At 41.9% G+C, this 25,223-nt stretch overlaps 1 protein-coding gene across 1 annotated transcript in view; it reads right to left on the bottom strand.

The window, feature by feature from the left end:
- LY75 (lymphocyte antigen 75) overlaps positions 1–25,223 on the bottom strand; it is a 211,079-nt gene that overhangs the window by 24,121 nt on the left and 161,735 nt on the right. Inside the window, exons 23-29 of the mRNA XM_073634073.1 lie at positions 24,977–25,137; positions 24,758–24,884; positions 19,731–19,957; positions 16,002–16,167; positions 11,228–11,377; positions 8,663–8,785; positions 2,236–2,430 (exon numbers count right to left, since the gene is read on the bottom strand). Coding sequence (XP_073490174.1) covers positions 2,236–2,430; positions 8,663–8,785; positions 11,228–11,377; positions 16,002–16,167; positions 19,731–19,957; positions 24,758–24,884; positions 24,977–25,137 — 1,149 coding nt within the window. The remainder of the gene's footprint in view (positions 1–2,235; positions 2,431–8,662; positions 8,786–11,227; positions 11,378–16,001; positions 16,168–19,730; positions 19,958–24,757; positions 24,885–24,976; positions 25,138–25,223) is intronic.

The raw sequence follows: 25,223 nt of genomic DNA, 5'->3' as shown, positions 1-25,223 counted from the left end.
GGTGGATCTGTATGTGCACCGAACCATTAAAGCGGAGTTCCACCCATTTAAAAGTCAGCAGCTACAGTGTAGCTGCTGACTTTTAATAATCAGACCCTCACCTGTCCCATGGTTCAGCGATGCGGGCGCACGAAGCAACGCTCCTCTCCCCCTCCTCTCCGTGGTGCTGGCATTCTAACTGATCGGCCGTGACTTCATCACGGCCGATCACGTGGTAAACAACCATGCCCAATGGCTGTTCACCCCCCTCGGTGGTGAGCGGTGTCTACGTGACAAGCCGCCATCGAAGGAACAGGGATGCACGCACACGATCGCGCATTCCCTGTTTAAAGGGAGGGCTGTCATATGACGCCCTCCCAGAATGGGAGCCGCGCCACCTGGTCGTCATATAACAGCCGGCGGGCAGCAAGCGGTTAGAAAAACAATATCTTCCTTCAAAAAAAATGTCATTTTAAGAACGTTCGTTCAATTTTCTAAATGTTAGTGGGGTCAAATCGACGTTTATTTTCAACCACAGTGACGGGAAAATTTAGAAATAATAGAAAACTTCTTGGTCAAAGGAATTTTCGGACAGTGTATGTGGTTTTCGTTCAGAAATTACATTCATTTTAAAAACAGAATGTTAAAAACAAGTGAAAATTTCAAACAACATTCTTTCATTCGCAGAATGTACAAAGATTTTTCGTCTGGATATTCTCGTCTGAAAATTGATCCGTGTGGCCAGCATAAGGCTTGGTACACACCCATGCAGTTTGCTTTTGATCTGTTTCTGCAGTGCTTTTTGCTGTATGTTTTGATTTTTGCGCACGTGATTTTGCTGCGATTTGCATTTTTGCATTTTTTTTTGGCCAATTTGTTGTTGGGCAGATTAAAAAACACAAATTGCTGCAAAAACACATTACATGCTTTTCTGCAGCTTCTCCATTGAAGTATATTGAACCAAAAAAGCACCGTTTTGCATAAAAAAAAAGTCCCTGACCCTTTCACATAGATGTGAACGTGTCCCATAGGAAACCATGTAAATGAACTGTAGTGCGTTTCTGCAAAAAGCACCAAAAAACACATAGATGTCAAGCAGGTCTAAGACGTTCAGTAACGTAATGGGGTTAAAAAAACTAAAATTAGCCCTTTATAGTACAAAAAAAGCAGATGACCACTACTGTAAGGGCTTCATTTTTTTACTGTAGAACTGTGAAAGTAATATTTACAGTAGCAATTATTTGCTCTTTTTGTACTATAAGGGGCTCATTTTAGTTTTTTTTTAACCCCATTATGTTACTGGCAGATTAATCGATTATAAAAATAGTAATCGATTAGTTGTCGATTAATCGATTAGTTGTTTCAGCCCTAGACCTCAACTTACATGTCTCCAAATACCCTATCACTAAGCCCCAGTGGGCGGGGCAAAATGCATCAGGGTGCGTGGTTTGGTGAGAAATGTAGGCTGAGGCCTCTCCTCATCGATTATTGACCTGGGCTGGTCAGGAGTAGCAGCAATCCTCTCCTCTTTAGACTCAAAGCACAGTAACAGACCAATCAGCAATCATCTTTAAGCCCACGTTCACATCGGGCCGATTTGGCATGCAATTTGACATGACAAATCGCATGCCAAATCGGCGGCTATTGCCGGCAATAGCACTGTCCGAATCGGTGCAAAGCTGTCTTTGCAGCGCTGCACCGATACCCAAAAGTAGTTCCTGAACTACTTTTGGCGCCTTTAGGGGTGATTTGAATAGACATCTGTGCATGAACCCGCACAGATGTCTGTCAAATCGCCACCCGAAGTTGGACTGCATTGCCGGTTTCAAATCGTGTGAGTTCAACTGAAGTCGCATGGTTTCTAACTCTGTCAGTGTGAACCTGGGCCAACTCTGACTGCTCCAAACAGGTGAAATAGATTGGCTGCTAGTGAAACTGCTTGTTGGCTTTTTCATTCAATCAAATGATCAAAACACTAGTACTCAAACACCATCTCAATATACATTTTTTTAGTCCCCTGCCAGGACGGGGCGGCCATATACAAAGTTGTCATTTCACTCACAGTCCACCCATTCATACCACAAGTCCTTCATCCAATACACTCACTGTGCACCAAATTGCTGAAGTGGATATATTTAAATTAATAGAACTTGCAACACCTTGAAAATAATTCCAACACCATTCATGTCTATCTGATTATTGGGCAGGGAAATAGTTCACTTCAATGGAAACAGAATATCAGGCTTCCAGGCTTACCCATTTCAATCTTGCAGGCCACAAGGGAGTTCTGCTGATAAGAACTGCGTTCATAGTCATTTGGGGTGAGAACAATATCCCAGAAGCCATCAAGCCTCATCCCTGTATAAAAGCTGTTACTTGTAATATTCGGCTGCCCAGCTTTCCAGTTTGCATATATCACAGCGGTCTCGTCATGCCAGCGAAGACGTTTTCCTAGAGAAAGAAAAATTATGCCACATGCAGAATAAACACAAATTTACATCAGAGAAATAACATGAATGACTTAGAAGTCCAGCTTAGATCTGCAACAGAAAGAAAATAAATTGTGTAGCAGAGCATACAATCCAGAATCTTTGCACCATTTCTCCTGCATGCTTAAAGAAGAACTCCGGGATAGGTAAAAAAATCCCCCATTAGTACACCCCCCTACACAAAACACTAAACAGGTAAAACATTTGTGAAATTCCTTACCATTGAATTAGAATTTTTAGAAAGTCACCACTGTAATTCAAAAGATAACAGCATCTGCTCTGCCAAGGAGGAGGTGTTACAGCAGTGATTAGATCATATCCTCTCCTCTCACTCTACAAGAAAAGGGAACTACATTTCCCATGAATCTTTGGGAACTGCAGTGAATGGAGGGTACACTAGACCCGTACATGTTAAATGTGAACAAGCCCACTTAAAAGCGGGAGTCCGGCGAAAAAATTTTTTTTAGATGTCAGCAGCTGCAAATACTGCAGCTGCTGACTTTTAAAATAAGGACACTCACCTGTCCCGGGGTCCAGCGATGTCGGCACCCGAGACCAAACTGTCCCTCGATCCTCGGGTGCTGCCACCGCCATTCTCAGTGAGGGAATCAGGAAGTGAAGCGTTGCGGCTTCACTTCCCGGTTCCCTACTGCGCATGCGCGTGTCACGCTGCGCGTTCTCAATGGTCCCCGCTATCTCCTGGGACCTGTGTCTTTCCCAGGAGACAGCGGGGGAGCGCGGGAGGGGGCGTGACTCCTGCGGGAGTCTATTCCCGAAAGTGGGTGCAGATACCTGTATTATACAGGTATCTGCACCCCCCACCCCCCTCCCCCCTGAAAGGTGCCAACTGTGACACCGGAGGGGGGGAAATCCGATGAGCGGAAGTTCCACTTTTGGATGGAACTCCGCTTTAAACATAAATCACATCCCCTCATTCTCCAGCCACCCTGCTGAGCACACAGACAGTGAGGGGATAATCTTAGACATGTAAAGCATGCATGCGGAAAATGTTTAGTTCATTCTATGTAGTCTACATTAGTTAAATATTTCATTCTCTAGGTTTTCTGGTACTGGCTGTGGCTGCTATCTTCACATGCAATCTTTCCCCCTCCAGTCACAACAGGAGAGATACAGTGGGTAAAGAAAAGAATCACCCCCCTTTAACCACTTCATCCCCGGCAGGATTTACCCCCTTCCTGACCAGAGCACTTTTTGAGATTCGGCACTGCGTCGCTTTAACTGACAATTGCGCGGTCGTGCGACGTTGCACCCAAACAAAATTGATGTCCTTTTTTTTCCCACAAATAGAGCTTTCTTTTGGTGGTAATCGATCACCTCTGCGGAGTTTATTTTTTGCGCTATAAGCAAAAAAAGCGCGACAATTTTGAAAAAATAAAACAAAAAAACACAATATTTTTTACTTGTTATAATAAATATCCCCCCAAAATATATATATATAAAAAAAAATTTCTTTCTCCGTTTAGGCAGATATGTATTCTTCTACATATTTTTGGTAAAAAAAAAAAAATCGAAATAAGCGTATATCGATTGGTTTGCGCAAAAGTTATAGCGCCTACAAAATAGGGGATAGATTTATGGCATTTTTATTATCAATTTTTTTTTTTATATTAGTAATGGTGGCGATCTACGATTTTTATCGTGACTGCGACATAGCGGACACATCGAACACTTTTGACACTATTTTGGGACCATTGTCATTTATACAGTGATCAGTGTTATAAAAATGCACTGATTACTGTGTAAATTACACTGGCAGGGAAGGGGTTAAACACTAGGGGGGCGATCAAGGGGTTAAGTGTGTCCTAGGGAGTGATTCTAACTGGGGGGGGGGGGGGGCGGGGATGGGCTACCACTGACATGACAGGGAGCAGTAGATCTCGGTCATGTCACTAGGCAGAAAAGGGAAATGCCTTGTTTACATAGGCATCTCCGTGTTCTGCCGCTCCGTGACACGATCGCAGGCCCCCGGCAGACAGAGTCCACGGGACACGCGGGCACGGTCACCGAGTACGCGGTGGGTGCGTGTGCACCTACAATGCCGCGATTTAAAGGGGACGTACCTGTACGCCCATTTTCCCAGCCGTGCCATTGTGCCGACGTACATCATCATGCGCTGGTCAGCATGTGGTTAAAATAATGCTTTGCAGCCTGAAACGAAGACAGACACAATTTTTGTTTTATCCAGCTGTATTTACTAGTGCAACTTATAACATCCAAATGAAAGATGCAACACCATGTCAGAAAAAAAAAAATTTCAAAACAGAATCACTGAGTTGGAAAAAGGATCGCCTCCTTATGTCAGTATTTTGTTGAACCTTTTGCTTTAATTACAGCCTTTAGTCTGTTGGGATATGTCTCTACTAACTTATAAATAAAATTTTGGTCTCATCTGACCATAATACCCTGTGGCCTCAGAATCTTTAAGGTGCATTTAAGGTGGTCAGATGAGACTAAAATTTAATGATAACGATATGTCTGGCAGAAATCTAATACAGCTCACCATCCAAATAACACCATTCCTACAGTAAAGCATGGAGGTGGTAATATCCTGTTATGGGGGTTTTTCTCTGCAGCAGGGACTGGAGCACTTGTCAGGATGGAAGAAAAAATGGATGGGGTAAAATACCATCAAATTCTTGAGGAAATTCTGTTGCCCTCGGCCAGAAAGTTGTCAATGGGAAGGTTTACCTTCCAACATGAAAATGACCGAAGGCACACAGCAAAGGTGACCACACAGTGGATGAAGGAGGAAAAGGTGAATGTCCATGCATAGCCTACTCAGAGCCCAGACTTAAACCACACTGAAAATCTGTGGAATGACTTGAAGACCGCAGCCCACAATCGGTCACCATCAAATTTAACTGAACTTAGAAGCCTAGAAGAGTATATTATAAAAAAGAATATTGCAAAGTCTAGATGTGCATCTTTAGCAGAGACATGACATATACATATTTATATTGAAAAGCGCTATGCAAACTGTTGGCTTTATATAAATCCTGTATAATAAAAAAGGTGGTCCAACAAAATACTGACATAAGGGGTGTGTGATCCTTTTTCCAACTCTGTGATTCTGTTTTTTTTATTTTCTGACATGTAGGTGTTATATCTTTCACTTGGATGTTATAAGTTGTACTCAGTAAATACAACTGAATAAACCAAAAATGGTGTCTGTCTTCATTTCAGGCTGCAAAGCAACAAAATGTGATTATTTTAAAAGGTGGGGGCAATTCTTTTCTATATCCACTGTAAACATATTGTACTTGTATGCTTTATTTAATCATTACTGAACTGTAGACACATGCCCATAATTATATATCATCCCCTACAGCTGTTACCTTTTGTTCCACTTGACCCTCCCTTCTAGACTGTAAGCTCCAACGAGCAGGGCCCTCTGATCCCTCCTGTATTGAATTGTATTGTAACTGTACTGTTTGCTCCCATGTTGTAAAGGGCTGCGCAAACTGTTGCCGCTATATAAACCCTGTATAGTAATAATAATACCCACTGTGTTCTGCTGCAGTTCAGTATTATTGAGATCTAACAGCATTCGGTGCTTGTATGGTGTATGTGAGCACATCCCTAGCCGCAACACAGAAAGGAGAGAGCCGGGACATGCTGCTGTACATCGGCATGAGAAAAAAAAAAAAAAGTATAGCTCTAACTTACTAATCAAAAACTTAACAATACTGGTGGAACCCTCTAATGTATGGAAATCTCAATAAAAAAACTTAAATATTACCACAATACTAGTCTTTGTGATAATCAACGTCACTTACAATCAAACTAAAAATGTAAGACATAAAAAAATTAAACTTTGCAGGAATGGCAGAAACCCCTCCTACAGATATTTGCAATAAAGATTAACTTCAAGTGCAACAACTTTTTAGTTGGGAGGTTCCCATCATTATTGCACTTTATTTTTTTGGTTTAGATTGTTACATTGAATTTGATATGTTTTAGTTACTATTAGAATGCGAATTATTGCAGTTGCAGTGAATCCTTGGATAAAGTGCATCACCGATCAGGGTAAAGAGCCAACGTCGTGTCCAACCACAGCTGATCACGTGTAAACAAATGCCGGTTATCGGCATTTCCTTTCCTCATTGCTGTCACTGTGTGAGGAAAGAAAAGCTGATAAATTGGCTTTCCTGTGATGGGACTTTTATACTGAGAATCTGGGCTCTGGGCACTGATCAGTGCCTTGATGATCAGTTGCGCCCGTCAGTGCAGCCTCATCCGTGGCGCCCGTCAGTGCAGCCTCATCCGTGGCGCCCATCAGTGCAGCCTCATCCGTGGCGCCCGTCAGTGCAGCCTCATCCGTGGCCGTCCGTGGCGCCTATCACTGCACACAAGGACGAATCGGGAAGAGAGCCTGCCAGATCACACAGAGAGTTGATCTCCCACTGTGACACCGTTTAGAGCTGAAACGCTGACAAAGTCTTGCCTTCTGGACCGGCTCCTATGATAGACAGCACACTGGTCCAATGCTGGGAAATTGAACCAGTGTGTATGTCTATATCATAGGAGCCGGTCCAGGAGGTAAAAGTTTGTTTGACAACGGCCAGCATTTCAGATCCAAGCTGTGTTACAGCAGGAGATCCCTTGTCTGTGTGATCTGGCTGGCTCTCCTCCCGATTATCCCCGTTCAGTGTTTTGTTTTTCATCTTCCCCACAGTTTCCTGGCTGATCGCTTCTGGCAAAATCAATGTAACCTTATTACAGGGCGTGAGAGAGGCCTGGGGGAAATTGTGTCCCTGCCCCCTGGCCCAGTCGGTCCGCCCTGGCTGGATTTGCATAGCAGAGGTGGATGACAGGACGATGGAGATACATGCAGGATGGGGGGATGGGGGGGGGACATGGAGAGTGAGTGGGTTTGGGAGGGAAATTATTGCTGGCAGGGAGCTGAAGAGGATGGAAGTGCATCCCTGCTTGCTGGAGAACACTACAGATGGGACATGCCAAGACCGGTGGCTGGGGGGAATAGAAGGAATAGCAGACACCGTTCTTACAAACAGGAAACCCCAGGGAATTGATTTCAAGGGATCTCCTGCTGTAACACAGCTTGGATCTGAAATGCTGGCCGTTGTCAAACAAACTTTTACCTCCTGGACCGTATGAAAATCCTGAGACTATTTCAGAGCTTTTACCTCCTGGACCGTATGAAAATCCTGAGACTATTTCAGAGCAACTACTGAGTTAACAAGAAGATGGATGACATATTCGGTGAAGGTAGGAGATCAGCAACAAGAACATGTAAAAGATACAGCCATGATCAGAAGACATGCATTTTTTTTTTTGCAACAGTTCTCATGTACTCATCAATACAAAGGAAATGAGAAGGGGGCCCCATTTTACAAATGGGGTTTTGTCATACAGGTTAGGAATCACAGTTACCCCTAACACTTATTTCAGCAATTGCTTTGCCTGATGTACTTTGACATTCTTCAATTTAGAAAGAAAAAATCATCGTAAACATGGTGGCTAGGGAAAGTAAACATTAAGCCTGGTTCTTTCAAATGATTAAAGTTTAAAAACATTTTCTGAATGATGTAAAGTACAACTAAAGACTGCTGTATAAAAGTGTAAGTGCCAAATCCTCTTACTATATGATGCACAAGCCACATAAAGTAAAACACAAAAACTTAAAGGGGAAGTCCACCCTAACACTTATATCGCTACATCTACAGGCATTCACGATCTAACACTAACCTATCTAGCCCTGTAAAGAAGAAATCACTATACATACCTTTTCTGAAGCTGATCCAGTCCAGTCCCATGCTGAGCTGTCAGCGGCGGCTCTGCTGTGTAGGCGTGTGCAGAGGAGGCAGTCGACAACGGAAGCCCCATAGTAGGTCTACGGGTGATGTCACTTCCCATTCATTTCACAGCCGTTGTTAGCTGTCTCCTCTGCAGAGCTTTCACCACAGGAGACTGGACCAGAGCGGCTTCAAAAAAAGGTATGTATAGCGATTCTCTCTTTACAGCGCTAGATAGGTTAGTCTTAGATCGTGGATGCCTGTAGATGTAGAGATTTTAGTGTTAATTTACCTTCCTTGACTAAGCCAATCCTCCTTCAGCTTATGACAGTTTATAGTTCTAGCAATTCCCACCTCTTTGTGCCAACCTACATGCAACCAGTTTGCAATATACATTACATATACAAAGCATCTTACCATGTGCATCGTAACGCATTCCCAGCCATACCCATTTTGCTAAGTCTATGAAGGGCTGCAGCTCATTAACTATAAACTGATTTTCCTCCTCATTTCGAATGCTCAGGACGTAAGCATCAGGATCTGCAAGACAAAGTGTTTTGTAATCGATAACAAAGCCAAATTTACGAACAGAGAATTCTAAGCATTCTAATGCTATTCTCAACCATTCCAAATTGCATGCTTACGCAAAATATATACACCTTTTATCACACGTTTTTAATTGATTGGCCAGTTTCCACTTTTTGTAGCATTAGAAGCATGCACATGTAAATCAGTAAAGTAAAGCAGAGCTCCAAGTCCTGATGTATAGGGTATTATAAGATGATTAAAGTAGAACTAGAATGTAAAAGTAAAGTAGAATGTAAAACTTTTTTTTACATTTTGGATAGAGTAAGGGAGGGTTATAATCCCAGTCTGATTTTTTTTTTTTGGCCATCTGTGTCCCATTGTGGAGATTTCCCTTCACTTCCTGTTCCATAGCCAAACAGGAAGTGAGAGGAAATCCCCGCAAATTAAAGCGGAGCTCCACCCAAAATGGGAAGATCCGCTTGTTCGCACCCTCCTCCCTTCCACTGCCACATTTGGCACTTCTTGGGGGGGGCAGCGGATACCTGGTTTTGACAGGTACCCGTTCCCACTTCCAGGTAAAATCGCAGCTCAGCGATCTACGACATTTCCGGCCCCTCCTCCTTCTGGGACACACAATGGTCCCAGAAGACAGCAGGACCATTCAGAAAGCACGACTCGCACATGTGTTTACCTTACTACAGATGCTGGCATTGCCTTGACATTGCGGGATCCCTGGACAGGTAAGTGTCCTTTTATTAACAGTCAGAAACTCCAGTATTTGTAGTTATTGACTTTACATTTTTTTTTTACAGACTGGAACTCCTCTTTAAAGGGCAAGTTCACCTTTACAGAAAAATCTGTAGAGTGAACTTACACAGGACCTCCTACTCACCAACCCCCCGCCCCGCTGACCTGAAGCATAGCAATCTCCCGTTCTAAGCCCCAGTATAGCCACCTCAGGGGTCTGGGGCTTAGAAATCCTGCAGCTAAATCTCCAACATGTACCCAGTCAGGAGAGACGTGTCGGAGCATTGTAATTGGTAGGCACATGAGCGGCACCGATTAATCAGAACATGTGTAGCCCCACCCTGTCAGCAGGGAAGACGACGCGTCCCCTGAAACGGCTATACCAGTGCTTAGAACGGGAGATCGCCACACAACAGGTCAGCGGGGCTGGGTGGGGTGAGGAGCGGGTCCTGTGTAAGTTTACCTTATAGCTTTTTCTGTAAAGGTGAACTTACACTTTAAGGGAATTCCTTTGGGCAAATAAATTAATGTATATATACACAGTGTGCCCCATTATTTGTGCTTTTACTGATTATAGCAGTAAAAATACAGAATACACTGACCACAGCTGCAGCCATTGCTGGTTTTCCAGCAGGCCTGTTAATCAGAAGCCAGACTAACGCTTGGCTTCTTTTGAACAGACAGAGCTACACGCCTTCTTGCTGAACTGGATGAATTTCAATACTTGTATACGCAGAATAAGGGTTCAGAGTCTTTTATTGTTGGTTTCCATTGTTTAGACTTTACAAGGAAAGTGTCAGAGTCGCTTTAAAGCTGGGTTCACACTTGTGCGATGCAAGACATCGCATGTGATTCGCACTGCATTGCTAAGCAGATCACAAGCGATGTCTGTGTGATGCAAATTCAGCCATACAAATTGTATGGCTGAAATTGCATCACATTTGCACCAAAATGGTGCAGGACCCTTTTTTTGGCCCACACTGGAATCGGATCGCATGGCTGTTCACACCTATGTGAACTGATTCCTGCACTGCAATCAGGGGGTGTCATTAACTTTCTATTGACACCCGAAAGGTTCGCAAAGGGCAGTGTGAAGTGCTGATGAGCGACATGCGATACGGGAACACGTTCTGGATTCGCATGGGTTCTCGCATCGCAGCAGTGTGAACCGAACCTAAATGCACATTTCAAATTAGACAAAGATCCAGTGCCCTGAAAAGCACATGAAAGAAAAACTACCATCTGAGTGTGTTTTGCAGACAGGACTATGGGAGGTATAGTACATGTAATCTAATAATTACGCTTACCTCCTTGCTGTCCTTTTAGTGTTAAAGCTCTCTAAAAACTGATGCAAGCTAGGCCAATACCATCAGCTGCCTATTCCAGTCCCGGCACATTATTAAAAAATAAACAGTCAATCGCACTTCTATAACCGCCACTAATTTGATTCAAATAATGGACAGGGAATGAGCGCAGTCAGCTGACCATACCACTGCACTTGTATCAGGGTTTTCAGAGAAATGGAGAGAACTGTAAACATATTACATGTACCTCCCACACTTTCTGATACGTTGGGTTCTCTTTTAAATGATTAAGAACAACAATAATAATAATTATAAAAATAAGAACACTACAATTATAAATAATAAATGATCATAATAAACAACAATAATAAAAAGAAGAAAAAATGGCCTGGTTATAACATACGGAGGGAATGGCAGATGTATCGGTGTTCATTTGAGGACCATCTTTTATGGTTCAACAGGAAAGCATAGCAGTTGTTTCGGTATGGGATCCACACTACATCTTGAACTTTGTGAGGACAAGCGACGGTGTTGTTTTGTGGTTTCTTTTCAGCTAAATGTAAAAAAATGCATACATGACAATTAGTGGCTTAGTCTGTCTAGCTAGCAGGTTATCCAATTTAAAATGCATACAACATGGATGCAGAGCACAGACTGTACTTTAAGACCCCTTTCACACTGGGGCGGTACGGGTGTTAACGGTAAAGCACCACAAGTTTTAGCGGCGTTTTACTGCTGTTATAGCAGCCCTTTCCGGCCGCTAGCGGGCCGCTTTTATCCCCCCGCTAGTGGCCGAAGAAAGGGTTAATAGCGCCCGTGTTGCGGCGTTGCTGAATCCATTTGCAGGCACTTTGGCGGTGCTACCCATTCATTTCAATGGGCAGGGGTGGTGGAGGAATGGTGTATTCACAGCTCCCGCACCACCCCAAAGATGCTGCTTGCAGGACTCGGGCTTTCACACTGGGGTGGCTTGAGAGGCGCTGTTCAGGTGCTATTTTTAGCGCTAAAATGCTTGAAAAGCCCCCCATTGAGAAAGGGGTCTAAGACTTAATGTACACACAATGTTTTAAAACCTCTCCTGAAAGATTTAACTTGGCAGATAGTAACTGATGTTTAAAAAGGTCAGTTTTGCCGCGTTTACATGTCGTGTTTGCTTTTAGAAGCATTTTTTTGCAAAATAGTCAAAAATCAAAAACACCTGTAAACAAAACATGGCTAAGCGCAAGTTACCGCTGTAAGGCTTAATGAACACAGGACGTTTTTACAACCTCTCCCGAACGATTTAACTTGACAGATAGTAACCCACGTTTAAATGCCGCGTTTGCGTTTAGAAGCGTTTGAAAAAAAAAAAATTTTTTTTCCTTCAAAATAACCTAAAACGAAAAACGCCTGTAAACGAAACGTGGCTAAATGCGAGTTACCGTGTTTAGAAGCGTTTGGCGCTTGAAATGCCTCTAAACTCTGAACTAATATTTTTTGCTTTCCAAAAAAGCCCTCAACTCAACTGCCTAAAAATTACATTTAACGAACCTGTGTACATGTACACATAACATAACATTGGATGAGTTCAGGGGCAGCTGAAAAAAGCATCCAACTGCCTCTGAACGTCTATTTACCAGTAACAGTGTACATGAGGCCTTACAGGCGTTTCAAATGCCTCTGAACATCCGTCCTGAACGCATTTTTTTATTTTCCAAAAAATGCTTCTAAACTCAACTGCCTAGAAACGACCCTGTGTACATGTACTGATAAGGGAGAGTTCAGGGGCAGCTGAAAATAACGCCCAACTGCTCCTAAACATCTGTTTACCAGCAGCAGTGTACATGAAGCCTAATGGGACCAACCGCTCAAATAAATACGCTTTCCTAATAAGTCTATGTGATTACATGTAATTTTTCAATTCAGTATACAACTTTTTTTTTTTAACAATGGGGTAGGGACAAACTAATAACACTGCCAACTATACCAGCATTGATTGTCTTTAATTACTTTGGTAGAACTTCTGTTTTTCAAAAAAATAGAATATTTCATTTGTAGGAATAAAATTTAACCTGCCACGCTATAGCTTACTTCCACCCATCCTGATAGAGGGTTACTTGACCCGCATGTAAATGTCAAGAAAGACATAAGAGAAAAGGCAAATGAAATAGAAAAAATTGAATTTGCAAACTGAATTCTATCATTACATATACTAACTATATGAAGTTAACAGAAATGTTAGCTAATCTTTAAACAATGGTCATATAGATGGAAATGAAAAAAACAGAAAAAAAAAAAACCAAAGTGGGAACAAGATCTAAAAGAGAAACAATCATTAGACTCTAATTTAAAGTGGAACTTTACCCATAACAACTTGATAAAAAAAAATGTTCTGTAGCAAGGCCCATACATTCCACATTAATAGTTATGCTACCAAAATTAGTTTGTGCTGCAAATTGCCTACAGCATTGCTCCTGTTTCTTCTTGCTGGAGGCTGCTAAACCGATTGATTTATTGGTTTAAAAAATAGTTACATTCCTGGAATTCTAACTGTCACATTTGCTTGTGTCCTCAAACAAACTGTCAAAGCATCAAATGGTTGGTGTCATAACTAATCACATGTACATCCTCCTGCTGAGGGAAGGGGGAGGGGAGGAAGCATCAGTAAATACACAGACTATGCAGAGGGAACACATATAAGAGAGAGAGAAAAGAAAAGCAGGAGAGGTGACAGGACAAACTCTGCTGCCAGGGAGACACAAAAGAGGTAAACTTACAAGGATAGTGTCTTATCTACCTTATATTCTCTCCTTCCTCAGCAGAGAAGGAGCACTGTAAAGCTTCTGTCAGCCTTCCCCTGAGCCAAGACATAGATTTGGGCTAGAATAGTACACATTTTAATTGTAGAAAGTCATATATAGTTTTTGAGACAAAGGCAGGCCATAGATGATGCAATTTTCTTTCCTGCAACCACAGAGCTATTGTGTTCTCCCAGCGGGGGAGGGCATTAACAGCCATCCCTGCTGGGAGAACAGTGATTTTTGCTAGCAGCTACAGCCTCTGGCAATAATCGCATGTAAAAATCTGACATGCTGGTTTTATCCAAGACGATCGATGGATCGATTTTGGTACAATCAGCCTGCGCATAGATGCTGAACCGGCCGAGATTTGAGCCATCTATGGCCAGCTGAGGGAGAGGGCGAAAGTCTTCAATAAGGAAGTGACTGCTCTGGGCTTTAACAAAATGGCAGCCTCCAGCAAGAAGTAACAGAAGCAATGCTGGAGGAAATTTACAGCACACACTAATTTAGGTAGCATAATTATTAATGTGAAATGTATGTTCTTTTGTTAACCCCTTCAGATCCGCGCTGTAGCCGTCATTCGGATCTACTTTGCTGGGAGGCCGTCAATAGACATCCTCCCCTTTGCACGCTCCCTGCAATCACCGAGTCAATGAGACCCCCGGCCCCTTACCACTTGATCAGCTGTCAGCCAATGATCACATGATGTAAACAGAAGATCGGTAATCATGTTTTTTTTTTTTTCTCTTCACGCTGACAGCATGAGGAGAAAAAAAGCCAATCACCGGCTTCTGTGCAAGGGACATCGGTCCCGAAGAGGCGAAGCCGCCTTATCTGTGCCTACCAGTATCACCTGCCAGTGCCACCTATCAATGCCCACCAGTGGTACCAATCAATGCCTCATCAGTGCCACCTAGCAGTGCTGCCCATCAGTGTTACCGATCAGTGCCCATCACTGCCACTTATCAGTGCCACCTATTAGTGCCCTTCAGTGCCACCTCATCAGTGCCACCTATTAGAGCCCATCAGTGCCGCCTTATCAGTGCCCATCAATGCAGCCTATCGGTGCCCATCAATGCAGCCTATCGGTGCCCATCAATGAAGGAGAAAAATTACCTGTTTGCAAAATTTATTAACAAAATATAAAATGGTTTTCTTTTTTTTTAAAATTTCGGTCTTTAATTTTTTTAACAAAAAATAAAAAACCCAGAGGTGATCAAATTCCACCCAAAAGAAAGCTCTATTTGTGGGGAAAAAAATGATAAAAATGTAATTTGGGTAAAGTGTTGACCGTGCAATTGTTGTTCAAAGAGTGACAGTGCTAAAAGCTGAAAATTGGTCTGGGCAGGAGGGGGGTTTAGGTGCCCAGGAAGCAAGTGGTTAAAGAACATTCATTGTTATCAAAACGTTATGGATAACGTTTAGCTTTAGTCTCTATCTCCACACATGTACATGTAAAACGTGCAAAATAAACCATCTCATCCCTTTAAACCTGAGCACATATTAAATACACAGCTTCTGAGGCTAATTTAATGCAGATAAATCACGAAGTGAGTTTAATTATCACCTTAATCATCTATAGAACCTGTGTAATTAATATGTGTTCAGGTTTAAAGGGATGAGGTGGCAACCCTAGACATATATTTTATGTGTACTTTTTTTTGCTAAGCGTAGCCCTTTAAGCAGTCTTTACTACTGATGGAAATGCATTCATACATCCCTTAACTTATCATAATATTTCCTACTTGTTCCTAGAGATATATACTGTAACAATTTATAGTGACAGCAGAAAGATAAAGGGGGGTTAAGCATTGTTGAATTGCATCTAAATCCAAAATCCAAAATCTTATACAGTATGTTGCAGCTTACCAGCCCTTCGATGTAGTGGCTACAATCGCTTTGCTTTTATCAAGATTTTTCCTCTATTTTTACCCAGTAATCTTGCAGATAACACTTCCCATATATGGATGGCTACACTCATTCCTTCACTGTATGAGGCAGGCATGGCTATTACTTGGGCTGGACGGCAAACGTCTACATTTGTTCATCTCCCATACATGAAGATTTATGTAATTAGTAGTTAAAAGCAAAGAAAAGATTGTTGTGAAGTCTGTTCAGCTCACAAAGTTACAAGGACACTGAGTTTTTGACAAGATTAACAGGTATTTTCAGTACTTGCTGAAAAATGAAAATAAATGCAGCCACCAGCTTTAAGAGCTGGTAAACTGTACAATTTTAATTTCTTGTTCTTAGGTTTAGTTCCCCTTTAAAATTAGACAATGTCCTCAGACCTGTACATCAATGCTGAGTAAAAAGGGGTTCGAGGAAAGAACAAGCAAGCAATTTTGGAAATAATTTGTGTTACGAAAAAAAATAAAAAATAAAACAAAATCTTACTTGTTGGTACATGACAAATAGCCCCAGGCAGTTGATCATCACAACTCTTTGTTTTCCATGTGCCGTCAACATCTATGAAAACACAATCTTCATCCTCCTGCAGATCCTTTGCCCACCGGTTCAGGGTAACTGTGCTCCCATCCTGCCATCTGTAGTGGACTCCATCCTGAGATAACATGGCAGACACAACAAAGGGAAATATAAAAACATAGCAACAAAAAAGAACATAAAATAATTAATTTTGATCCCCGTTAGTGGCAAAAAGAACCAGCTTGCAATTGTGGCCAAGTCCTACTTCCAGAGATCATAACTACTCCATCTTTACTGAATATGGACTCACCAGAAAATAGATGGCGGTGAACAGATATCCTGGGGGAGAAAGGGCAACAAAGTGAAGTTTAAAGGCAAGGTGCAAGGATACGTCTCCATGGATCCCTTTTACTTAGTAATGTGACATTAGATCAGGTCATTAGAGCAAGCATCAGGTGACAGGTGGGAGATAAGGTGACAAGTGGGGGAGCTTCACTGCAGCAGCCTATAGCTTCCATGCACAGCTCTGGCAGCATATCGAAGGAGTATCTGGGGTACCAGATCTCCTATAGCAGTTGGTAATTTTAATCAGGCCTTGAGCAGTTTAGAAATGATTATTTTCTAGATTGCTCTCCAAAAAGAGTGGTGGCTCCTGACTCAATTAGGAACTATATGAGCAAGAAGGAAAAATGCCAAAAGCCCAGCAAGGGAATCCTCTGGTAGAATTTTACACAATGTACTTACATTGACTTGCCGGTTTAAAGCCAAAGAAAAAAGAAATACATACTGCAAAAAAAACAAAACAAAAAAATAACACCCGTTTATACTTACCTGTCCTTCCTCCCCCTCTATGGAATATTTATTCTTTTTAGAGCAAAGCTCCAATCAGCATCTTTAGCATCTGACACATTTACAGGTGTGTCCAATGTTTGCATGTCCTGGGCGATAAACAGCGACTTCTGCGCACATGCGCGGAAGTGACATCATCGGCTCAGCCAATCAGAACCTGGAAGGGAGACCGGGTGAAGATGGCAGCGCCTGCAGCGGTGACAGTGTGGCGCTGGAGGACTTTGTTTTCAAGTAAGTGTCATAACGTACTTTTTTTAAATTTTTGGATGCAGTTTGCTACCGCTTTAATGTGTCCATCCGGATTTGTTCTTTTTGCCAAACGGACTATGGGAGGTGTAGGGTACATAGAGCAGTACATATGATCACAAATAACATGCGCTGCTCGTTCCAAACATATGGAAGCAAAGGGGAAAAGGAGAGGTTCAGGAGATCATGGAGGATGTTACAAGAAGGCAGGAGAACACAATACAAATAGATTACAGGGCAGTTAAGTAGTGGGAGTGTATAGATTATTTCTAGAGAATAAGAATAAAAAGTTTGGTATCACTTTAAGGTTGGGTTCACATATATGCAGGGCCTGTTTCTGTGCAGTGTCCAGTAGTTTCCATTCAGTGTTTCAGATGCGAATTTGACACTTCAATCATACCTGAACCAGACTGAAAAACGCACAAGACCCTTTTTTAAAATTCGCACATATGTGAACCAGCTCCACTGAAAGCCACTCTGGTTCATGATATGCGAATCGGATGCGGTTCAAAATGCATCTGATTCGCATATATGTGAACTGAGCCTTAATATATAAAAGGATTAGTGACAACTGTAGTTAAAAATAACCAATTACAGCAACAATAGCAATAACTGTAACAGCGGTTGTATTAAACTTTGTCCCTGCTTTGAATGCTTAAAGTGGCTGTAACCCAAAAAAAAAAAAGGCTTATCTTTTATCCCCCTTCTGAATATGGCTTATCTTGAGAGTTTAAAGGCGCTGGGGCGCTGCTATTCATGGTGTATCCAGGGATGCTAATGTGAGTGAACTAACAGTTACTCAATGCAATATTTGACTGCCTGTAATGGGGGTCAAATAGTTCTGGTGAGTGAGCTGTGTGCTTTCATGTTGGTAAAGAGGAGACACTGAAGGCATTGTTGGTGTGGATACATACATATTTTTTTAATTACTTGGAAAGGACACCATAACTTTTCACCTGACTTTATGTTTTCATGTTTATGTATTTTAGTTTTATCATTTCGATGCAAGTGAGAGCGCGGTTCATTAATGTATGATTCAACATATTTTTGGCTATAGTACAGCTATACAACGAGCAGCTATCTCATCCATGTCTTTATGGACCTTGCTTTGAGCACTGGTCCAAATCATTTGGTGGAGGGAAGATTATGGTGTAGGGTTTTTTTTTCCAGGGGCTGGGCTTGGCCCCTTAGTTCCAGTGAAGGGAACTCTTAAGGCGTCAGCATACCAAGACATTTTGGACAATTTCATGTTCCCAACTTTCTGGAAACAGTTTGGAGATGGCCCCTTCCTGTTCCAACATGACTGCACACCAGTGCACAAAGCAAGGTCCATAAAGAAATGGATGAGCGAGTTTGGGGTGGAGGAACTTGACTGGCCTGCACACAGACCTGACTTCAACCTGAAAGGACACCTTTGGGATGAATTAGAGTGGAGACTGCGAGCCAGACCTTCTCATCCAACATCAGTGCCTGATCGCACAAATGCGCTTCTGGAAGAATAGTCAAGCTTTCCCATAGACACGCGCCTAATCACTGTGGACAGCCTTCCCAGAAGAGTTAAAGGGGTTGTAAATGTATTTTTTTTTTTTTTTTTTTTAAATAACAAACATGTTATACTTACCTTCACTGTGCAGCTCGTTCTGCACAGAGTGGCCCTGAACCTGGTCTTCTGGGGTCCCGCGGCGGCTGTTTCAGCTCCTCCCCGCAAGCATTTACCACCTTAATGCGAGCTCCCTCGCATGGTGGTGAGTGCTTGCGGGCGCGCTCCCGTGATACAGCCGGCGGCTATAGCCGCTCGCTGTATCACTCGGCCCCGCCCCCCGCGTCATCGGATGTGATTGACAGCAGCGCGAGCCAATGGCTGCGCTGCTTTCAATCCATCCACTGCAGCCAATCAGCGACCAGGCTGAGCTGCAATGAAGATGACGAGGACGAGCAGCGAAGATTCGAGGCGTCAGGTAAGTAAAACGGGGGGGCTGGGGGCGGCGGTACTGTCAAAAGTTTTTTCACCTTAATGCATAGAATGCATTAAGGTGAAAAAATTTTTACCTTTACAACCCCTTTAAAGCTGTTATAGCTGCAAAAAGGGAGGGCCAACTCAATATTGAACCTCATGGACTAAGACTGGGATGCCATTAAAGTTAATGTGCGTGTAAAGGCAGGCGTTCCAATACTTTTGATGACAGTGTATATACATTTCATCTGTGTGTTTAGTTATTATCCCTAGCTCAGTTTTAAATAAATTATTAAATAAACATTCAAATAATACAAAGTAAATCTGTCATAGAAGTATGAGGGCTGCTATTGCTGGCTTCTAAAAATGTTAGTTTCCTATCCTATATTAATTGACTCACTTTAATTTTTACGTTGACCTACTGGCTTTAGTCGCATTGACATCACTGACTTGAATAAAGTAAAAAGATTGTGAGTGTCAGAGAAAACGTCAAATCCCTATCCACATGCTTGTTCAAGTCAAGTATCTCAGAAGATATGACGTAAAAGGGCCAGTATAACAGCTAGAGTAACATTTTCAGAAAGAGCCCCAAACAGCACCCTCCATGTTTCATTCATAACAGATTTCTTTTACCAAGAATAAGCACTTACATCCCTGCTAGAGAGTCCAATCCAAAATGGCAGATCTGCCTGCTTAACGGTGATGGAGAGAAAGGATAACTGGTATTGGTCGGTTATACTGACTAGTTCCATTTTTTCGCTTCTACATTCTTCTAAAGCCATATACCAAGTCATGTTCTTCTGAAGGATTTTATATGTCTTCTTTTTGAAGCTAACTTCTTCTGGAACAACTGTTGGCATGTTGGTCCCATTAATATCTGGAATGTTTGAGAAAAAGAAATGCTTAGTGGCTGTAGAAACGTCTCCATCTCCTTACTAGTAACCAATCAGATTCTCCTTGCTGCTAGGGAAGGACAGAACATTGGACGGAGACATTGATTGGTTAAAGGGGGGAACAAACTGGTTTTTAGTCTGGCATTTTCAGCAAAAGGAAAAAATGCTTCAAGTGAATACAAAAAGAGCATTAAAGTGGTTGTAAACTCTCACATACAGTTAGGTCCATATACAGTGGGGACAGAAAGTATTCAGACCCCCTTAAATTTTTCACTCTTTGTTATATTGCAGCCATTTGCTAAAATCATTTAAGTTCAGTTCTTTTCCTCATTAATGTACACACAGCGCCCCATATTGACAGAAAAACACAGAATTGTTGACATTTTTGTAGATTTATTAAAAAAGAAAAACTGAAATATCACATGGTCCTAAGTATTCAGACCCTTTGCTGTGACACTCATATTTAACTCAGATGCTGTCCATTTCTTCTGATCATCCTTGAGATGGTTCTACACCTTCATTTGAGTCCAGCTGTGTTTGATTATACTGATTGGACTTGATTAGGAAAGCCACACACCTGTCTATATAAGACCTTACAGCTCACAGTGCATGTCAGAGCAAATGAGAATCATGAGGTCAAAGGAACTGCCTGAAGAGCTCAGAGACAGAATTGTGGCAAGGCACAGATCTGGCCAAGGTTACGAAAAAATTTCTGCTGCACTTAAGGTTCCTAAGAGCACAATAGCCTCCATAATCCTTAAATGGAAAACGGACGACCAGAACCCTTCCTAGAGCTGACCGTCCAGCCAAACTGAGCTATCGGGGGAGAAGAGCCTTGGTGAGAGAGGTAAAGAAGAACCCAAAGATCACTGTGGCTGAGCTTCAGAGATGCAGTCGGGAGATGGGAGAAAGTTGTAGAAAGTCAACCATCACTGCAGCCCTCCACCAGTCGGGGCTTTATGGCAGAGTGGCCCGACGGAAGCCTCTCCTCAGTGCAAGACACATGAAAGCCTGCATGGAGTTTGCTAAAAAAACACCTCAAGGACTCCAAGATGGTGAGAAATAAGATCCTCAGGTCTGATGAGACCAAGATAGAACTTTTTGGCCTTAATTCTAAGCGGTTTGTGTGGAGAAAACCAGGCACTCCTCATCACCTGTCCAATACAGTCCCAACAGTGAAGCATGGTGGTGGCAGCATCATGCTGTAGGGGTGTTTTTCAGCTGCAGGGACAGGATGACTGGTTGCAATCGAGAGAAAGATGACCGTGGCCAAGTACAGGGATATCCGGGGTGAAAACCTTCTCCAGAGTGCTCAGGACCTCAGACTGGGCCGAAGGTTTACCTTCCAACAAGACAATGACCCTAAGCACACAGCTAAAATAACAAAGGAGTGGCTTCACAACAACTCCGTGACTGTTCTTGAATGGCCCAACCAGAGCCCTGACTTAAAACCAATTGAGCATCTCTGTAGAGACCTGAAAATGGCTGTCCACCAACGTTTACTATCCAACCTGACAGAACTGGAGAGGATCTGCAAGGAGGAATGGCAGAGGATCCCCAAATCCAGGTGTGAAAAACTTGTTGGATCTTCCCCAAAAAGACTTATGGCTGTATTAGATCAAAAGGGGCTTCTACTAAATACTGAGCAAAGGGTCTGAATACTTAGGATCATGTGATATTTCAGTTTTTCTTTTTTAATAAATCTGCAAAAATGTCAACAATTCTGTGTTTTTTTGTCAATATGGGGTGCTGTGTGTACATTAATGAGGAAAAAATGAACTTAAATGATTTTAGCAAATGGCTGCAATATAACAAAGAGTGAAAAATTTAAGGGGGTCTGAATACTTTCCGTCCCCACTGTATATTTGGACACAGGCACACTTTTCATACTTTTGGCTCTGTATTAAAACCAGAATAAAATTAAAATGAAACAGAACAGAAACGGAATAAAATTAAAATGAAAACAATCCAATGAATTTGAAATGCAGACTTTCAGCTTTAATTCAAAGGGTTGAACATAAATATCAAGTACAAATTTTAGGAACTGCAACCATTTTTATACAGTCCACCCATTTTCAGGGGCTCAAATGTACAAATGAATATAATCAAATAAAATGTTCATTTTTAATATTTTGTAGAGAATCCTTTACTGGCATTGACTGCCTGAAGTCGGGAACCCATGGACATTACCAAAGACTGGGTTTCCTCCTTTCTGATGCTTTGCCAGGCTCTAACTGCAGCCGTCTTCTGTTGTTCTGTGTTTGTGGGTCTTTCTGCCTTTAGTTTTGCCTTCAGCAAGTGAAATGCATGCTCAATTGGGTTGAGATCAGGTGAATGACTTGGCCATTGCAGAATATTCCACTTCTTTTCCTTCAAAAGCTCCTGGGTTGCTTTTGCAGTGTGTCTTGGATCATTGTCCATCTGTACTGTGAAGCTCCATCCAATCAACTTTGCTGCATTTGGCTGAATCTGGGCTGACAGTATATCTCTAAACACTGCAGAATTCATCCGGCTGCTTCTGTCACATCATCAATAAACACCAATGACCCAGTGCCACTGGAAGCCATTCATGCCCATGCCATGACACTGCCTCCACCATGTTTTACAGATGACATTGTGTGCTTTGGATCATGAGCCTTTTCCACACTTTTTCCTTCCCATCATTCTGGTACAGATTAATCTTAGCTTCATCCGTCCAAAGAATGCTTTTCCAGAACTGGTCTGGCTTTTTTAGATTTTTTTGGCAAAGTCTAATCTGGCTTTTCTTTTCTTCAGGCTTATGAATGGTTTGCACCCTCTGTATTTGCTCTTGTGAAGTCTTCTCTTGATTGTAGGCTTTGACAATGATAGGCCCACCTCCTGGAGAGTGTCCTTCACTTGTCTGGATGCTGCATTTTTCTTTACCATAGAGAGGATCCCACGATCATCCACCACTGTTGTCTTCCATGGACATCCAAGCCTTTTAATGTTGCTGAGCTCACCAGTGCGTTCTTATTTCCTCGGAATGTATCAAACTGTTCATTTGGTCACTCCTAATGTTGCTGCTATCTCTCTGATGGATTTGTTTCCTTTTTCAAGCCTTACAATGGTCTGTTTCACTTGCATGGACAGCTCCTTTGAACACATGATGTAGGTTCACAGCAATAGATTCCAAATGCAAATACCATACCTAGAATAAACTCCAGACCTTTTACCTGCTTAATTGATGAAGAAATAACTAAGGAATAAGTAGTAAATAAGGAGTAACCCACACCTGGCCATGAAACAGCTTTTGATTCAATCGTCTACTTTTGGTCCCTTGAAAAATGGGAGATGGCTATTCTTAAGAGCTGCAATTCCTAAACCCTTCCTCCGATTTGGATATACATATCCTCAAATTAAACCTGAGAGAGTGTGCACTTTCAGCCCATATCCATTATAATGACTATAGCTTGAATATGTTCTGGTAAATACCTGAAAAAAACAAAAATTGTGCCTGTGTCCAAATATTTATGGACCTAACTGTATACCCCGTGAAGGGACTATCCTCAGGTGATACATAGGAGATGAAAAAAAATCTTCCTGTATAAAGTTGTACATGTTTATCTGCAGCTTCTCTAAATCTGTTCAAAGTGGTGAATTTATAAAGCTTGTATTGTGGAATGTTCTTGTACATGTATCTGTATACCCTATGCAATATCTGTCTGCAGTGACATCCCTCATTTAAAGTCCTACTATTTTTCTCCTCTGTTTTTATATGTATACCAGGGATGGAGTTTTGTCATTGCAGTGGTGGTCAGGTCGCACTCCTTTTTTGTCTATAATTCTTGGGTGAAAGACACCCGTTTCTCATAGTGACCTGCCACGCCTTGTTACCAATTAATTACCATACACATCCTTTCCACACTAATAGTATATTGTACTCATACATTTTTACCTATACCGGGTCTCTATTGTTCTATATGAGCAATATCCACATAGCGGCTGGCCAAAATCATGGATGGGGGGCATGCGGACCTCGTCTGGATCCGGGGGCTGTGATGCATAGAGTATACATCTCTACGTAATTTCGTGCAATAGATACTGTGGGAGTGTGCCGATTAGCCAGAGGGGGAGCCAATCAGTGGGTCTGGTGGACGCGATGTCCGCTGATCGTTCCCCAGGTGTTAACCCCTTCCCTGCCAGTGCCATTAGTACAGTAACAGTGCATTTTTTTTAGCAGTGATCACTGTATTAGTGTCACTGGTTCACAAAAAAGTGTCAAAAATGTCAGGTGTCCGATTTGTCAGCCACAATGTCACACTCCCGCTAAAAATCGCTGATCGCCGTTATTGCTAGTAAAAAATAAAAATAAATAAAAATGCCACAAAAATATCCCATAGTTTGTAGACGTGATAACTTTTGCGCAAACCAATCAATATACACTTATTGGGATCTTTTTACCAAAAATATGTAGCAGAATACATATTGGCCTCAATTGATGAAGAAATTTTTTTTACATTTTTTTATTGGATATGTTTTATAGCAGTAAAAAAATATTGGTTTTTTTCCAAAACTGTCACTCTTTTTTTGTTTATAGTGCAAAAAATAAAAACCGCAGAGGTGATTAAATATCACCAAAAGAAAGCTCTATTTGTGGGAAAAAAAAGGACATCAATTTTATATGGGTACAGTTGGGCACGACTGCGCAATTGTCAGCTAAAGTAACGCAGTGCCGTATCACAAAAAATGGCCTGTGGTCAATAAGGGGGTAAAACCTTCCGGGGCTGAAGTGGTTAAAAGAAAGCCAAAAGTGACAATAATACCTCTGGTTGTCTGGCAGATGGTCACATACTGTTGGTCTAAGCAATTCGTGAAATCCCATGTTCCAACAAATGATGACTTTGGATCATTCAGGAAAAACACACACTGAGATTTCTCCTTATCATATGACTGCATGTAGGGGAAAAAAATAGAATTATATATAGCGAAGAAAAGCAGCCTTGATTAAAACGAAACCATCAATATAAAAACTTTCTACGTACTTGAATCTCAAACCTCTTTAACCTCCTCTCCAGAAGCGGGTTGAAGTTTGTGTAAGAGACACCAGAGCCATCAATCCAATTGTTTTGGGAGGTGTGCAAAATGAACTTTAGACCAATCCAAAACTTTTGATTTAAGCCTGAACTGAGGTAGGTAATGAAATCTGCAAAGAGAACAAAACCAAAATTACAGCCAAGATAAGTTAGATCCACAAGATTTGTTGTTAAATCTGGTCTTTTAAATAAAAAA

This window comes from Aquarana catesbeiana, linkage group LG06, assembly GCF_042186555.1.
Source record: "Aquarana catesbeiana isolate 2022-GZ linkage group LG06, ASM4218655v1, whole genome shotgun sequence".
Lineage (NCBI taxonomy): Eukaryota > Metazoa > Chordata > Amphibia > Anura > Ranidae > Aquarana > Aquarana catesbeiana.
The sequence above is the reverse complement of the archived record's forward strand: the minus strand, read 5'-3'. Positions and strand labels throughout refer to the sequence as shown.